An 18,276-nucleotide genomic window follows, 5' to 3' on the forward strand; every position below is an offset into this window, starting at 1 on the left:
CTGCCATGTGGCTCTATCACCGCTGCCTCTGTGCTGCCCAGCATGGCAGTGGTAACAGTGCGGAGCAGCCACAGGGTAACCCCAGAGGTGGCAGTGATGGAGCCGCATGGCAGCCCAGTGTGTGGCGGGCTCTGGGTGGCTGCACCAAAAACTGCCCGGTGGTGGCTAGGGGGAGGGGCCACTTTCTCCCATGCCAAGCAATACTTCCTGCCCAGTGCCGCTGCCACTGCTGCTGCTACTCAGCCTGGACAGGCAAGCTCTGAGCCAGCGCTGGGGCCCAGGCTCAGCAGTGGCAGCATGGGGGAAACGGTTGCTCAGCGCAGGGCAAAAATGGACCCTCTCCCTGCCCCTTCCCCTCCCCCTTGCCAATGCTTCCTGGTAAACACAGTGCGCCAGGCTGCCCTTTATCTGCTCTGTGCTGCCACCGCTGCCCCGTGGGGCAGCCCAGAGGCAGTGGTAACATGGTGGAGATGCAGGGAAGCCCTGCACAGGCTCCAGGTGGCTGCATGAGGAAGCACTGGCAGCTGGTGACATGGAGGAGCCAGTGAGGCTGGTGGAAACAGAAAGCCCCAGCTGGAAGTGCTAGTGAGGGGGAGGGGCTGCTTTTGTCCTGTGCTGAGCAGCAGTTTGTCCCACACTGCCGCTGCTCAGCCCAGATGGGTGAGCCCGGAGCCAGTGCAGGGTGTGTCGGGTTGGGGCTGCATGCCCTGGTCCCCGCCTGTTCTGTGGGGCTGGATCCAGCAGCAGCAGCATCATGAAGGAGCTGTCGCCACCTGGGCTACCTAGTGTCTTGGACGGGCAAAGCCGACTCGAGGTGATTCAATAATTACTCGTTCATCGGGGCGGGCTGGTGAATAGAGAGGCCGAGAAAGCTTTATGGTGGTAAAACTTTACTTACGTCGCTTGCTGTTGCAACGAAAACGGTCCGGTCGTCTGAACAACTACGTTAGTTGTTCCAGCTGGCAGGGCTCAGGCCAGCACGTCCGTCTACAAATCGGGCCGGCAGGGAAAGGGATACGTCTGGGATTACGCTCGGCGACAGGGAGACGAATCGATAGGTGATCAGTCTATCGATCAGCTCAGCCACGAGGCAGATCTCTCCAGAGGCACTCTGCAGCATGCTCAAAATTCTCCGACTTGGGCGGAAGTCGCGCTAATTTTTAAACGGCCAACAAGCCAATTACTAGCCGCCACGTGTGCATAATTTAGAACTGGCCAATAGCGGGACACAAATTTACATTCGAATGGTGGGAACTCTCTTGCACCGGGGGTTTTCTGCAACAACAGAAAGCCTTTACTTTGCAAGAGGCTCTCATGTGGCAGGAAAATTCCACCGTGCCGAGGCACCAAAATCACTGGGTTGTGACACCTAGAAAGGCAATCCTGCCTTGGAACTGCCCCAGCCCTACTGTGTGCCCAGGGGGCGGCAGCAGCACCTTGGCCAGGTGGGACTTAGGGACTCACCATGGGGCTGGATGAAGCCTCTCTGCAGACCGGATCTGGCCTGCAGGCTGTATTTTGCCTACCCCTGCTTTATCATGGTTAAACTTTGACTGGGATGTGCCAGTGCTCCTTCTGGGACCAAAGCTAGAGGTTTCTGGTCTTGCCTTTCTGCTTAGGGTCAAATCAATTGCCATATTTGGAGCCAGGAAGGGATTTTCCCCCCGGGTCAGATTGGTATGGACTGTGGGGGGTTGCCTTCCTCTTGAGAGGATATTACCAACATTTCATAGAACATTGACTGCCGGGATTGCCCTGCTTTACCTGCGGCAGGTTAGGGTGTTAGGTCTACGTTGTGTCAGGGTCGATGGCAGTCTTATGTAGAGTTTAGATTATGGTTGTATGGGATGGTTTGGATAGGGATGATCCTGCCTCAGGCAGGGGGTTGAACTAGATGACACCTGGACATCCCTTCCAGCCCTTATTCTGTACAACTCTGGGCACGTCTACACAAGATGCTGACTGCACAGGAACTGAGTAACACTGCACGGGAGCACGGCACAGCACAGCACAGACAGTGCTAATACACTACTTGGCAGTATTATTAGGCTTTTCAGTGACGCTACTGCACAGTAACTCGAGTTTCTACACATTTATTTAGCAGTTGCTTATACAAATGCTAAATAAATGTGCAGGAACCACTGCACAGTAGCACCTTGTAGGTCTCACACTGGTGTCCTATTGTGGGTTTTTTCTTTCTTCACTTCCCTTTTTCTCTTCCCTACAGGAAGGGATAAATCACATTAGAACACAGCTTGTCCGCCACGCCATTTGAATCTGTTTACTTGTGTGGTGTGGACAGGACTTTAGAAAACTCAGTGAAGTAGCCAAAGGTTTCTGTTATGTTTGCAAAGCATCCCCCCCACTCCACCCTGCAGGTAGCGAACCCCTGAGGGCTTGTGCTTTTGGCACTGCTTTGGGAGGCTCCTTTGCCACTCCGGAGCCAGCTCTTCTGTCTGTGGTGTTGAGGACAGTGTCGACAGGAGAAAGGCTCTGGAGGAAAGGGGCCTAGAAGGTGAAGCCTGTTTGTGGCCTCGAAACTGAGCGACAACCTGGGACACAGGCGGGCTGCCTTCTCCGGGGCTTTCTGTTTCCTCCAGGGTTTCCTCTTCCTCTGCCACGTGTTTGTCAGCACGAGGCTGAGGGGTCACCCCGGGGTGCGCAGGGTCAGACGGCGGCCGGAGGCAAGCCGCCACCCCTGCGCTCAGCCGGAGCCCGGAGACGACTGAGGGGGCCGGGCGCCGACGCACCGCATCGCACTGCCCCGCCGCGGGCGGCAGGGGTCGCTGTGCGGCCTCCCCGGCCCGGTCCGAGTAGCGGGCTGCGAAGAGAAGGGGAGCGCGGCGCGGCTCTGCGCGGCGGGGCGGGGCGGGCGCTAGAGCTAAGCAAGCGGCCGGAGTCCGGGGGCGGGCGGGAGTTGCCGCCTGCGGGCCGAGGAGGGAGGGAGGGAGGGGAGGAGGGAGCAGGGCCCGGCCCCCCGCAGGGCGGCAGCAAATCAGCGAGGGGGCGGGACGGCACAAGAGCGCGGCGGCGAGGCTGCAGCTGCGGTCAGTCCTCTAACTTTCGGCGGCGGGACAGGACAGGACAGGACAGGACAGGACAGGACAGCCAGGAGCCGGACGTCGACGCCGCGGGCTGAGCCGAGCCGAGGCAGGAGCAGGAGCAGGGTCCAGGATGCAGCATGAGGAGCTGCAGAGACCGCGCTACGGCTGTAAGTGCGGGCCCCGGGGTCGGTCCGCGCGGCGCGGGGGGCGGCCGCCGGCAGGTGAGGGAGCGGCCGCCGCGTCCCGCAGAGCGCACGTGTGCGGGGCCGGGCCAGGCCGGGCTGGGTCGGGGGGCGCCCGGGGGCGGCGGCGCAGGTGTGTCCGCTGCGCCCCGGGGAGCCTGGGCAGACACATGTGCTGCCCGTCAGCACTGCCGGCGCCCGGCGGCGGGCAGGTCTGCAGCGGGCGGGTCCCGCCGTCCTGGGCGCTTGGGGCAGCGGGAAGTCGCCTCTGGACTGGGGGAGACGAGCTCTGCAAGGCCGGGAGCCGTCACCGCGCTGCCTCGTCTCTGCCGGCCTCAGGGAGCAGCTTGCTCTGCCACAGCTCCTAGCTGCAGCCCAGCTGCCTAGTTCGGCTGCTAAAAGAGGTCGCCCCAAGAAACCCTCACCTCTGGCATCACGTCTGGACTCATGGCTCAGCACTGTTCTTGTGCTAAAGTAGAGCAATCGGGACTCTTTTATTAGACCAACAAGATTTTTGCCAAAAAAAAAAAAAAATGTTAAGGAAGAGGTGTTTGGCATTGCTGTCTGGTTGGAAGGGGTTTCTGTCTGCTCTTCGGCCTCGGTCGGTCTTCTGTAACAGTAGCTGAGTGCCCGACTCCCTGGTCGTGTGCTATCGTAATGAGTAGTCTGATATGTCTCTGCCTTGGAGAGCGTGTGCGTCTCACCTGAGTGTAGGCCAGCCTGCTGGGCCTCTTAACCCCGCTGGTTTCGTACTACAGTTCAGATTAGTGAGGTTCAGCTTGGTAACAACACCCAACTTTTCTTTCCAGCAGGACGTAACCATGCTGCGCAGTCCTGAACACTTCTGAATGATTTTGTGTGTGTGTGTGGTGTTCCTGTTGCAGAGGCAGGTCTGAGTTGGTCCAGTTAATGTTATTTTCCTGCTGTTGAAGAGTGGAACTGTGTGGTGTCCTCGCTAACACCAGGAGAGCACTCATTCTGTAGAACAGGCTATCACTTTCCTTTATTTCTTGGGTTTTTTTTATTTTATTTTATTTTATTTTAATTTTTTTAATATTACAAGTGTGGCCTTTAAATAAAAAATGCACAGCTGCATTAACCATAAAGTGGGCCAGTTGCATTACCATATGGATTTTATTTAATCATTGCTTATGAAATATATTTCCTAGCTTTAACATGGCAGTTGATTGTGTGTGTTCTCTTCCTAATCTTCTGCTGGATGGGTAATGTTCCTCCAAATAACAGCAGCCTAGATTTCATTCCCCTCACCCTTTTTTTTTTTTTTTTTTTAATTCTGGGAATGTGGTGTCTTGCAGACAAGTTCTCCAAATCGTATTTAGCCATAAGATGCCCATTAAAAAATCTGTCATTCCACTTTTCCGTATTGCGTTTTTGTTATTTGTTTTACCCAATTCCTGTCTTGCTGTTGAACTGAAAGAAGTAATGGCTTTTTGCACCTTTTTAGAATTTTTCTAAACAACATTTTTAGTCAAATAAATCCAGCGTGCAAACCACCTGCAGAACTCGAACAGTTCTGCCTCTGGCCTTATCTGTGACTCAAGATTTCAGCGTAGCTGCATTTTAACTTGTTCTGCTGTCAGCAACATCTTCAGTTTGTTGTGCCTTTGAAAATGGACAGGCAGAGATGCCTCTTGGAGTTGGGGCCTGAGGATGAAATTCTTTGGCCAGACCCTGGTGCAAGCCAGCCAGCTCTCTGGCTTCTAACCAGTCTGTGGATTATTCTTGAGGGTTTCATCTACTTTTTATATCAGCCCTCGGATATTTCATCTGGGTTTGGTGTCTGATGATAAGATATTTTTGAGCCTTGCTCTTCGTAGTTGATACTTGTGGCTGTTTGCTGCCTGTGGCAGCTAAAGGTATGCAAGTACCCATGAAAAGCTAAAGGTATGCAAGTGCCTATGAGAAGCATTGATCTAGTGATTGGGCCTGGTTTAGGAGCCACTTACTCTGTGAAAGACGTTTTGTGACTGAGCAAACTGCCTTTTTTTGTGTTTTGCTTTCACATCTGTCAGGTGGAAATAAATACCTCACAGGGGTGTTGAGGATAGAGATCTTACAGATTGAGAGGCCGTTGTTTTTTTTTTTATGGTGATGGGTGGGGTGGACATGAAAGCTAGCTGCTTTCCCTCTTGCTATTTCTCTACACTAGGGAGTGGTTCTGGATAACAGATGATTGTTTAGCTGTTACCCACCCTGCAGGCAGCAAGGCTTGTGATAGTTTTTAGTACTCATGGCAGAGATGGCACACTTTTTTTTCCCCCTGCTACTTTGCAACTAGGAAGCATTTGGTTCAGCACTGCAATACTCCTATAGGACCTCCGTGGTAACTGGAAACTGTCTGGGTCAGCAGTTCTCAACCTGTGATCCATGGACCCTTGGAGGTCCACAGATTCTAAGGGGTCCATGAAAGATTACTATGGTCAATCAAAGGTATGTGAATACTCGCATTTATAATTCAAAGGGATCCGCACCTCCATTCAAAACTTCCAAAGTAGTTTGTACTGCCATTTGAAAGGGGGTCTGCAAATGAAAACCGGTTGAAAACCACTGGTCTAGATACAAACAGAAATGCACACAGTCCTTGCTGCTAGGTTACTGGCAAGCAGATATAACTGCAGAGAAAACAAATCTGACTAGTACCTCTGTGTTTAGGCTCCCAATAGAGTACAGAGTTAATTTACTAGGCTAGCAAGTTATCTAATTTATCGGGCCTTCTTTTTTTCTTCTACTCCCTTAGTAACTACTAAACACTTGGCTTAGGTTGAACTTCAATTTCAAGGTAGCTCTGTTTTTTGCAAATGTATGCTTGCCAGGCGAGCAGATGCTGTTCTGAACAGGTTTATAACTGTTAATGGAGATGAGAGTTCTCTTGTCCCATCTATAGTTCTACATAGATGCTTTTTTGCATTCATATTGCTAACAAGGCAATTCTGTTGTGAAAAGAGTAGGCTCATAACAATTCAAGTAATCTTTTGTAGACTGATGTACTTATTATTGAAGGACAAATCCTGTATCCGAACACTTACTACCTTTCATTCTTGTGGACATAAAGCGATTTCTCTACACAGTACAAAAGGAGAGAAAAGGAAAAACTCAGTCCTTCCCTTGTTAGCAATGAGTTTTTTATATGCCAGTTCTGCTGTCAAACTTTTCTATTTGACTAGCTGTATTTCACTGTGGAATTGAATTCCAATGCATTTTTGGTTATATTTTAATTGAGGGATTTTTCCAGTGCCAGTTTGGGAGGCACTTTATAACTGAGGTCAGAGGACTTATAGCTGAAAGCTTTGAGTCCTCACTTCCACAGGTGTTTTCCTCTGTTACAGTGTATGGTGTGTTCTTATGAAAGTGACTTTAACTACATCCTGCCAGAAATTTAAAGAGATAGGGGAGTTCAATCCAACTAGCAAAGTTTGACAGGAGTTCAGTAGATATTTCATTGACTTCATTGATTTTTTTTTTTTTTTTAAGTATAATGTTGCTTGATCTTTTTTTCTGTAAGCATATAATAGTAGTTTAGATAACAGAAATATCAAAACCCATGGCATTTAATGGCCTCCTTGCAGCTGCATGCTTAGTTGTTTTTTATGATGTGTGAATATCTGCCACTTAATTCCTGAATTCCTCTGTACTATAGATTGTAGTTGTCAGAATTGCACAGGATCAATGCCCTAAGCATTTTTATACTATACCATGCTTTGAGCTGCACTTTAATATTGTCAAGAGATTTGCAAATGGAGGGCTATAAAGTTTTGATGGTCTGAAGTTACCTTTCAGATGAAACCAGAAGGTCTGAAATTGGAAGAAATGGTAACTTGTGAAACTGTTTGTCTTTTTTAAAAAAGGTAGTGGTTTTTTGTTTGACACGTAAGAACCATGAAGATCAAGTTATCAGGGACCATTAATGAATGACTGCTGCTAACCAGTTGTGGGTTATAGAATTTTTCATGAAATAAAATATAGGCTTCTTCTGTGTTACTATAGTGGATTCGTGAGGTTCTGAATACTGCAAGGTGCAAAAGCTTACAAGCAAATGGGTTTTGGAAAAATTGTCTGCTATTTCCCTTTAGCATTTTTTTTTTTTTTTTAAATGCACTAACTGTATGTAGTTGTGGGGCAACAGACAGCTGCTTCTCAAGTGCAAAGAATAATGCTTAGTAAACCACCTAGAAATTTTACAAAGTGAAAACATATGTGTAAATGCACTCTTATAACTAAAGTCAGTTTTATCTTGCATGTGTGTGCTTTGTGGGTGGATACCGTGCATAGTACTTGTGGCTTTGTGCAAATAGTTTTCTCCTAGGCCACTTTTTATGGATGGGTGTAATTTGGCAACCAAATATGGTGTTTATCTTGCCACTCTTTTGTACATTGTTAATGATTAACGGTTGAACAAGGACATTAAAAGTTAAGTGCTCCGCTTTAATCAAGAGTATGCAGTCTGTTTAGTGCAGAAGGTATTCCTTGCTTTTTTCTGTACAAAATGGGTGCATCTCCCTGAAATCTCTTGAAGCTTAGAAGGCGGAACTGTTACAGCGTATGTAAATGCTTCTTGGGATGCCATTTAAACAGGAAATGTTAATATTGCACTAGAAACAGCTAATGTAGACCCAAAATATTGGTTTTGCAGCTAAAATGAGTTTTTTGCAAATCTGGCGATTCTTATTCTGTGCCAAGCATCTCGGACTTGATCTCGGTCACAATGTGTATAATGTTAAATTGTGTCCTAATACTTGATTAACCTGGCTTTGATGTGCTAGATTTATTGTGTTTACTAAAGACTGGGTCAGGAAGGAAATCTGTACAGTGATAGGCAGATGTTAAGAGCATCTGTTATGAGCAAGTGCATTGGATTGAGGATTCCTGATGCAGTAGATTTTCATAGTTAGTAGGGTTGGAAGGGACCTGAGCAGATCATCAAGTCTGACCCCCTGCCACAGGCAGGAAAGAGTGCTGGGGTCAGACAACCCTGGCAAGGTGTCCATCTAGCCTCCTTTTAAATACCCGCAGGGTAGGAGTGAAGACCACTTCCCCTGGAAGTTGGTTCCAGATCCTAGCCACCCTGACTGTGAAGTAGTGCCTCCCAATATCCAGTCTGAATGTGCTCTGTCAGCTTATGGCCGTTGTTCCTTGTTATTCCTAGTAGTGCTCGGGGGAACAGGGACTCTCCCATTGCCCGCTGGTCTCCCTTGGCTGGTTTATAGATGGCCACCAGATCCCCTCTCAGCCTCCTCCTTGTGGAGGCTGAACAGATTCAGATCTCATAGCCTATCCTTACAGGACCTGCCCTGCTGCCCCCTAATCATGTGGGTAACCCTCTTCTGGACCCTCTCCATGTTTCCCACATCCCTCCTGAAGTGCGGCACCCAGAACTGGACGCAGCACTCCAACTGGGGCCTGACCAGTGTCGCACAGAGGGGGAGGATCACCTCCTTGGACCTGCTCGTCATGCATCCACAGATGCATCATAAGGTGCGGTTAGCCTTACTGAATCCCCACATTGGTGGCCCATGTTCATTTTGGCATCAATAATGGCTCCAAGATCCTTTTCTGCCTCTGTGCTGGTGAGAGGGGAGTTCCCCAGCCTGTAGGTATGCTGCGGTTTCTTCCTCCCCAGGTGCAGTACCTTGCACTTGTCAGTGTGGAAACCCATCCTGTTCTCATCCACCCACCTCTGTAACCTGTTCAGATCTGATTGCAGCTTGTCCCTCCCCTCTAGTGTGCCCACCTCCTCTCACATCTTAGTGTCATCTGCGAATTTGAACAAGGTGCTGTTCACCCCCTCATCCAAGTCGCTGGTGAAGATGTTGAGCAGTGCAGGCCCGAGGACTGAGCTCTGCGGAACCCCACTACCCACATCCTTCCAGGTGGAAAAAGACCCGTCCACCACCAGTCTCTGGGTACAGCCCTCCAGCCAATTAGAAACCCATCTGACCATGTAGGGATAGATACCACAGTCACCTAATTTTTTTAATGAGAATGGAGTGAGAGACAGTGTCGAAGACTTTTCTAAAGTCCAGAAAGACTACATCCACCGCATCGCCTGCGTCCAAGGATTTAGTGACCTGATCATAGAAGGCCACCAGGTTGGTCTGACAGGACTTGCTTCTAACAAACCTATGTTGGTTGCCTCTAAGCATACACTCCCCTGCTGATCCCTTGCAGATGTGCTCCTGGATAATTTTCTCGAAGTCTTACCTTGGTCCTGGGGAAGCTCTAACAGGCCTATAGTTTCCTGGGCACTCCCTCCTCCCTTTTTTGAAAATGGGGACCACATTGGCCCTCTTCCAGTTCACTGGCACCTCGCCAGAGCACCACGAGTGCTCGTAAAGCTGTGCCAGGGGACCCTCAATGACCTCTGCTAATTCTCTCAGCGCTCTGGAGTGGAGATCATCAGGACCTGCTGATTTGGACATGTCCAATCCCACCAGGAGGTCCCTAACTAGGTCTACTCTGATCCTGGGCCTGGCTGCACCTCCCCTGGGACCACTGGGGATCGTGATGGGGGGGATGACCTGGTCCCTGCTCAGAAAAATGGAGGCGAAGAAGTTGTTAAATAAGTTAGCTTTGACGCCTGGCGTGTGTGTGAATGCGCATCTTTGCGTGTAAGGAACAATAATACAACTATACCTGTGCCATTTGATCTTGTGTGGAGTCCGATCTCTTAAACATGTGACATTGCATTTTTCAGAGCATACCTGCTGGATCAGGCCCCTCGGGGAAGGTGAATGTTGAAATGCTTACTAAGTTGACCCCAGGCATGAATTGGGCTTTGAGCTCTTTTAACCAGTCAAGACTGAGGTGATGCTTCTGTTTTATTCATCAGTGATGAGGCCTCACCTAGAGTCCTCTGTTCAGTTTTATCCATGTCTTTAAGACCAAACTTAAAGAATCCAGCAGAGAGTAACAACAGTGATTAGAGATCTGGGGAAATATGGTTTATGAGGAAAGACTGGAAAAACATGGATTTATTTAGTCTGGAGAAAAGACTGAGGGAGGATTTGGTATGTCTTCAGATACCTGAAGGTGATAATAAAGAGGATAGTGATGTTAAATGGCTGAACATGAGGCATGTTACAATTTATGGCCCGATTTTGTCACTTGAATCGCATGATAAATGTAGGGTCTGCCAGGGCCCTAGGAGGGCAAGAATAACCAATGTCTCCTTTCCTTTGCTCTGTCCAGCCAGAAATCTACTGGGCCAAAATGACTGACTCGCTTGGAATTGCTAGAGACAGATGACACACTGCAACTTATTGAATTTTAGAAGGTAGTGAGGGAATAAATATCTGTGAAAGTAGTGCTTTTAATTTAAAAAAAATGAAAGGGTGCTTAAACTTCTAGCATACCAGTATTTTGATTTTTAAGTATTGTTCAGCTTCATCTGCTGTTGTATTTTTGGCTCACAAAGTAACTGAATATACAGTTCAGTTTGCTTCCTGCCTTACCTGGAATAGTGCAAGGGTGAGTATTTGGAATGCTTCTGAGATCTTTTGGGAGGTTTACTAACAATGTCTAGACTATGGGCGTGCTTATGGTGTGCAAATATTTCATAAAGACTAAACTTGATTTGTAAAATAAAGAGGTTAACTTTAAAATTCTTAAACTCTTAATGAACATGGAAATGAATTTCCCACTTCAGAATCTAATTAAGTATGCAAAGAAATGTCTTCACGTTGGTAGACTGTGAATACAAGATGCTAACTCCTGCCTAGTTCCAAAATTTTTTGAGGTGCTAAGTCTCCTTTATGGGAACCATATTTTAGATAGTATGGGCAGGATCACTGGCTTCTGACTTGCTCTCTACAATACTGATGGAGGGCTGCATGAAAGTGTGTGTGTGTGTGTGCCTAACTGAAATTCTGTTAGTTGAGTTACATGGGCAGAAGAGGGACAGACGCTTTGCTTTAGAGGTAGTCCCTTCTGAGCAAGGGGCCTGTACCTGGGGAAGGGTCAGCTGGGTGCTTGGAGCCTCTGTGCCTGGGGTGGATCTCCTTCCTATTTGTCTGCCATGCTTTGATGGTTTAAGACTAGAATGGGAGCTTCTTTTGGAGATGGGGTGTCCCTCTACCCTCAGGCTAGCTAGCTGCTATAGCAAGTGACTTGGGGCTCCACCTCCCCTATGCCCTGTCCACTTGCCAACCAAATAAAGTTGCAGTAATGATAGATTACTGGGCCTTCACATGAACTTACCTATTCTGTCTTTCCCTTCCTGAACTTGGGTCGGCTTTCACCCCCACTTGTCTCAAAAGTCTGGGGTAACTGGTCAAAGTTCCCTGCTCTGGCTGCCAGCCCTAAGGCAAGTTGGGGACTACTGGCTCCTTCTGTCAGGCCTCATTGGGCTGCTCTGGGATGCTCCTGGGTTGGCCTTGTTTTCATAGAAAACGAACTTCAAACAAAAGGGAAACTGAAACTCAAAGTATCCTGGGCACCAAACAGTACTGCATGGGGAACTGGACTCATGTGCCTGCCATTAGTTCTCTGGGCTCACTCTTAAGGTGGGTCCCACCAGTCCCAGTGTGGCCCGATGCCGCCAGCCACTGGAGGGTCGAGGTCTATCTGGGTCTCTCCCAATCCGGCTCGTGGGTGCTCCTTCAGTGTCCTTGCTGAGTCTTGCCGGGTCTGCAGGAGTCCTCCTGGCAGCCTGTGTTTCCCTTCCTCCTGCACTGCTTGCCAAGGCTCTAGACACCTTTTCATGATGTCATTAACAGTGTACCTCCCCACACGCAGAGAGATTACTTTTAAAGCACGGTGGAGGCACCCTGTGGCCCTGCAGTTCTTGGGCTCAGGTTGCTGTAGGTGAGGTAAGTGGCCCATCAGCCTGTTCCAGGCTTTGATTCCCCTGTCAGCTGGAGTTTGTTGGGGGTGGAATCCCCCAGGCTGCTGGGAGCCTCATCGCTGAGCTCGGCAACAGGGTCAGAATGTTACCCCAGCAGAGAGGATCAGACTACATTAGAGAAGGCCAAATCCAAGACTAGTTAGAAGTGAGGATGGGGGTGGGAATCAGACTGGTTCATAAAGAGTAGTTCCCAAAGATATCTGCATCTAATAAATTCCTCTTGGCAAGTCTATGTTCTTGTTTTACCACTACAGCTAGATGGTCTTTGGGAGATTATGAGGGGCTATCATTATTTCAGTGAATGACTGACTCTGTGGGGCCTGCCTCAACTCCTTCAGAGCAGTCCTAAGTAGCCAAAACTGCTTGTCAAAGCTGCTGTTTGTCAGTGCACTATAACAGGGATAGGCAATGTTTTTGGACAGACTGCCAAAAACACCCACGACCTTGATTTTATAAGATGTTGATGTGCCAGGGCAGATGGTGGAGGAGCTGTGAGGGGTCTGATCCTTGTTGTGACCACACAGCCCCGGTCCATTCCCTGCTGCCTGCCCCAAGGCACATGTGCCAAGCAAAATGCTTTTATGTGCCACATTCCGGCCCCCGTGCGGAGGGTTGCCTCCCCCTGCACTATCGCATACTTGGACAGACTTCACTGCATTTGTTGAACATCTAGGAAGTCTTCCAAACCTTGGGAAAGAGGGGGATTTAAGAAAGTGAGGGTTTGTAGTGAAGGCTTGATATTTGTAGATGGTAATAGTTCACTAGGGTAGGTCTAGTACTTGTTTAGGATAAATAGATCTTTTGCACTGTGGTTAACCTGAATAATCTATACCACTAAATTAGGAATGGGGAAGTTTACCAAATTCTGGGGAAAGCAAGTATAAGAATTGCTATTAAACTGATACTTCTAGATTATAGTTCTAGTTATTAGAATACAGCATGAGTGTGGTGCATATCAAAACAAAGTTGGGGTAGACATTGTTAAGAATTGCTAGGTAATGTTGCTTCTGACAACTTTTAAATAATTAAAAAACTTTCCTTTTAAATATCCTTTTCTGTTTCTTGCAAGTAACTTTCTGCTTTTGAAATAATGGAGTCTTACAGCACAACTTCATTATCTAAAACAGTAAGGCATAACTGAGTATTGCACTGCTTGAGCAAGTAACAAAACTGTTCTAGCAACATACGGGCATGGTTTAATATGGGTTTTCCCATACTTCTCTGCCAATGACCTCATTCTTGACTTGGAGGCCTCATAAGGCTTTGTGAAGGCAAGATGTGATTTGATGTGCATACTAGCTTAGCTGTGGCCTTTTCATCAGAGGCCAAAAAACGTTACCAAATTATGATTTTAATAGCTTGCTGGACTCTGTCCAGTAGCAAATTAGCATGAGCTGCATATGGCCTTAATACAAAGTGGCTGAAGATAATCCATTGGCCTTTCCACTCTTGCATTGCCAGTGAGTGTGTAGATTTGTTCACTATAGTGTTGCTTTGTATGGTGGGTTTTTGTTTTTTGTTTTCCTTTTTTTTTTTAAAGACTAGGAGGACTATAAAGGAGTCTGGGTTGGAACTTCTGTAAGGAAAGGGGTATTTTTAGAATTGCAAACTGAAAAGCGTTCTGTAAGTGGTGTTTTAGCTATGTCTGATCTTACAAGCAGGCTTGTACTGTGAAAAACAAGGTCGTAAACAAAGCTAATGACATTAAGTGCTGCGCTGAATCTTGGGACCGGTTAGAAAATGTCACTGATGGGGTGTGTGTTTGGGGGGGGGTGGACACAAGTGACTCCCAAGATCTGAATTTTTAGTAGTAAATTTCTCCTCCTTACTTGTGGAAATAGCATTTTATTTTTGAATGAAGGAAAATCTGCTCTGTTCTTGGATGGTCATGTTCACCTACTAAGGAGGCAGGCTGGTATAAGGGGAAACGGGACAAGAACACCCCCAAAAACCTGATTTATTTTACTTTTTTTTTTTTTTTTAACTTGTTTGTATTCATGTGATGCTCTGGTGATTGGTGACTTCCAGTTTTCCTATGCTTTGTATAGGGGGAAAATAGACCTGTGCATCTGACCTGATCAGAATTGAATGCTGCTTGGAATCTGACACATTTTAAAGGGGCAATTCCAACAGATTTTTATGTTAAATATATTATCAGTAGCAAACTGATTAGAATATCCTGCAAAATTATCTGGTAACTTGTTCAGAGTTAGGATTGCTCAATTAGCCTCTGAATTCTAGCTTGATGTGTGCCCATTAACATTCCAGCTGAGTAAGACCAGATAGCACTATGGGTGTTGCAGATCTTATTCAGGTGAGCAATATGTCTGGATCTGATTGGTCTATCTTCTATTGGGCTTGACTATGGGTAGGAATGAGAACTGGAGTTGACTACCACAGAACTTGGTAGAGAAGGAAGAACCATGAGGAAGGTGTGAATAGAGACTTTTCAACACCAGTACAAATACAGTTCCTTTTTTGCCTTCCTCTGAAACAGGAGGCATGGCCCTCTTCTGGGATCTCTTGAGTGTATATTGAGAACATTATATAGAAGCAGGACATTGGTTGTCGTTGCTCCCCTGCTTTACTTGTGGCAGGTTAGGGTATCACGTCTGTGTTGCGTTAGGTTTGACAGTAATCTTATGTAGAGTTTAGATTATGGACTCTATGGAATGGTTTGGATGGGGATGATCCTGCTTCAGGCAGGGGGTTGGACTAGAATGACCTCTGGAGGTCCCTTCCAGACCTGTTTGACTGATTCCTGTTTTTTGGCAAATCCCTCCCCTTTCAAAGATATAAGAGGTAAATATCTATTATTAGAAGACTGCTTCCTCTCCATGTGAATCCTCCCCTGTTCTGATTTAAGTTTTATGCAGATGTGGAAGTTATAATTGGATTAAAAAGTGAGCAATAGAGATGTCTAGATGTGTTTCTTCCCCCTTCCCCCCCCCCACGTGGCATACACATGAGCTGATTTAGTCTGTATAACTGTATTGTCAGTGGTTTTGGTTTTATTTTGTGTGTGTGGTTGGTTTGCTTGTAACTGAAGTGGCTGGGAGGTATCTGCACTGCAACTTGGAGGAAATGGCAGTAAGCAGTAGCAGGGAGAAGCTGGGGCAGTGGGAGTAGTGGTTGCTGGGTCACAACACCTCCTCATCTTGAACCCAAGCTTGATTGTTCCAGCCCACAGTACAGAAAAGTTGTTGACCACTGATATGAAGCAATTTTTCAGTAAAGAAAATAGAAGCATTTAAACTTGTTTGCACTGCTAAACTACAACTATCAGATTCTGAGGACTTGAATTTCCTATTGGGACTCGTTTTGCACATATCAGAGAAGTAACTTAATCTGATATCAAATGTACATGCATAGCATGTGCTGTAGTTGCCATAGCAATGTTTGTTTGAAAGCTGGCCATGCTTCCTATATTTTAGTGGTCTTTAATGCTATTTCAAGCAGCTAGAGCTCTTTTTAATTAAATTTTTAAAATGGCGTCAAAATGTTCAAACATCTAATCTTTTGCTAAAATTTGCCTGTTTGGTAAACCAAGAGATTGCAATGTCTTAATTAGTGGAAATTTAATTTGGAGCAGAGGAAAAGGTATTGATCATTAAGGGTACTTAGTAAACTAATTTTGATATTTCAGTTGTTTAAAAATGGATTATGAAGGTAGACAAGAGTCCTATTTAAAAAATCTGTTGGTGGATGAACTGAGGGGGAAAAACAGGATGCTTTGGTAGTGTGTACAAGTATAAATAACATCCTACAGTGTGAAGTATTAACAAGTCTAATGTACAAAAAAATTAATATGACTTGCCTTTCTATCTGTGGGTGGCTGTGCAATGTGGAATATAGCAAGTTAGGCTCCACAGTAAATTCTAAACAGGTATGACCTGAGTATAGAAGTTGAATCTTTTGAGTAAGAAAGCAGTTTTGACACAATTGCTGTCTTTGACCTTACCTTAAAGTAAGGTTCTAAATCTAAATGTTAAATAAAGGCTTCAATGTTTGCTAAATGATTCCTAGAATGGCTTCCTCATACATGTCAGCTGACACTTTGTTAGGCATGACTTCATAGAATCATAGAGAGCATAGGTTGGAAGGGACCTCAGGAGGTCATATAGTCCAACCTCCTGCTCAAAGCAAAACCATCCTTAACTATATCAGAACTTCATATTGCCTTAAATGAGAAAGGGGAGCACATCTGTTCAAAGTGCCATTAAGAACTGCCCTTTCAGACCTAAAGATGACAATTCTACCAGTTGCTCTGAACACTTGCTTTCTAAAACAAAGGACAGCTTTAACAGAGACGAGAAGTGCATATATCAAAGTGAGCACCCTCCTCTTTACCATTCTCTTCCTAAGAAAAGCATAAGCTAAACTGAAACCGGTGCAGATATGATATTTCTGTTGTCATGGTACCTTGGGCTACTTCTGTAAGATGGCAAAGTTGGTCATCTCCATTGTGGCTCTTCTGTCTGTATATAATTTCTATGCAAAGTATGCAACAACTGAATTTGACTTGATGTATGCACTGCTTTATGTACAGTAAGATGCAGGAGATTTTGTTATACAGTGTACAACAAAAGTTCCACTCTATAATTAACCCAAACTGGCTGTGTGGTGGAAAGAGTTGAATCAAAATTAAAAACTTGGATTAGCTGTCACTTTTTTCCTTCTGGATAAAAACTTCTTCCCTGCCCACCCATTCTGCTGGCCACTTGGTCTTGTAGACTTGAAGAACAATTTTTTTTTTTTGGTTTTTTGGGGGTGGGCTAGTGAACCCTTTCCAATTATGGGTACAAGAAAATTGTAAATATCAACTTGGATACTTGAATGTAGGAACTTCAAAGATAGCAAAATTTCTGTTTTCAAACTAGATACTTTGAGCCAAACTTGAGAAGGAAATGTACTCTAGTTTCTTTGCAGTATACTGTCTAGTGTGCAAAGGACTAAATAATATTTATACTGAGCAGTGGCCAGACTGGCAGGTCAGTTTTTTGTCAGTGTGACTGAAGCTTCCTCTAGGGTCTTTGCTATAGACCTTTTTACTAAAAGACCCTAGAGGGAGCTTCAGCCACATTGACAAAACTGCCAGTCTGGCCACTGTACAATACAAATGGTATTTAGCCCTCTATATACACTACCCAGTACCCTTACATAAATATTTATGTAAGTGGATTTGGGATAAGACAGTAAGGAGGACCACTAAACGTGCACTGTAAGGAAACTCTCTCAAGTGTTTTATGCCTTGTACATGCTTTTCCTGTAAGAAACTTTATCATTTGCCTTCTTACCTAACCAGGTATAAGGGGTCTTTTTGTGTATGTGTGAGAACTATAATCAATAATCAAATACCTGAACCATTCAACTATCTGACTGCAAGTTGTGCCACCAGCCTGCATAGTATGTGGCCAAAGGGAAAGCAACGGCAACCTAGAAGAATGAAGTGGGGAGAAGAAATCCTTAAGATATAAAATTATTTAGTTTGTTATGTATAATGTTTGTATAATTTTTCATTCAGTTGCCAGAAGATTTTGTTTCAATTGATTCCATCTGTTACTTGGAAACTACTGCATTCCTTTGAAACTTCCATTCTTTCCATGGCTTCTAAAATGGCTGTCTTAAACTTTGAGTTGAGGGTGTAAGAAAGATTTTAAAAGATTTTTTGCATGATAGAGATTGTATTGTCATACATGTCTTGCTTGAGAGAGGTTTTTAGATACTGGAGGGAGGTGCGTGGTTGGTTTTTTTTTTTTTTTTTTTTTTTTTAAACTTGAGTCCTCAAAATTGGGTGCGTCTTAAATTCCAGGTCCATCTTGCTCAGAGGAATACATTACATGGCACTTGTCAGAAAGAAACTTAAACTGTTCTTGATCAGCAGGGATTCTGGTTTTCTCTGATTTTTAAAAAACTAAATTCTCCGATTATTTTTTATTTTTTTTTTTTTTTAATTATCACAATTTTTTTTTTTTTTTTTTTAAAGGCCCCCCACAGTCCCCACCCAGCGATGTTGGTGTCCCCACAGTCTCAACAGGCCTCCTGATTCCCCTGCCCTGTCCCTTCCCCCCACACACAATTACCTGTTAGGGTGGGTGTCAGTGTCTGTACCTGCATGTCTGTGGAGCTGTTGCGAGGGGCAAGGGAAGATGCTGGGGGGGTAGATCAAGAAAGGGGGTACTGTGCCCTT

At 45.8% G+C, this 18,276-nt stretch overlaps 1 protein-coding gene across 4 annotated transcripts in view; it reads left to right on the forward strand.

Annotated features, from left to right (window-relative positions):
* The first annotated feature begins 3,036 nt into the window (after nt 1-3,036).
* The window catches only part of IQGAP2 (IQ motif containing GTPase activating protein 2), a 205,894-nt gene continuing 190,654 nt past the window's right edge, over nt 3,037-18,276 (forward strand). The window contains exon 1 of one of the 4 annotated variants that reach the window (XM_014594718.3): nt 3,037-3,211. In XM_014594718.3, coding sequence (XP_014450204.2) covers nt 3,175-3,211 — 37 coding nt within the window. In that variant the 5' untranslated portion in view covers nt 3,037-3,174. The remainder of the gene's footprint in view (nt 3,212-18,276) is intronic. The other 3 variants (XM_014594721.3, XM_014594723.3, XM_014594725.3) reach the window with 3 other exon arrangements.

Source organism: Alligator mississippiensis, chromosome 3, assembly GCF_030867095.1.
Source record: "Alligator mississippiensis isolate rAllMis1 chromosome 3, rAllMis1, whole genome shotgun sequence".
Lineage (NCBI taxonomy): Eukaryota > Metazoa > Chordata > Crocodylia > Alligatoridae > Alligator > Alligator mississippiensis.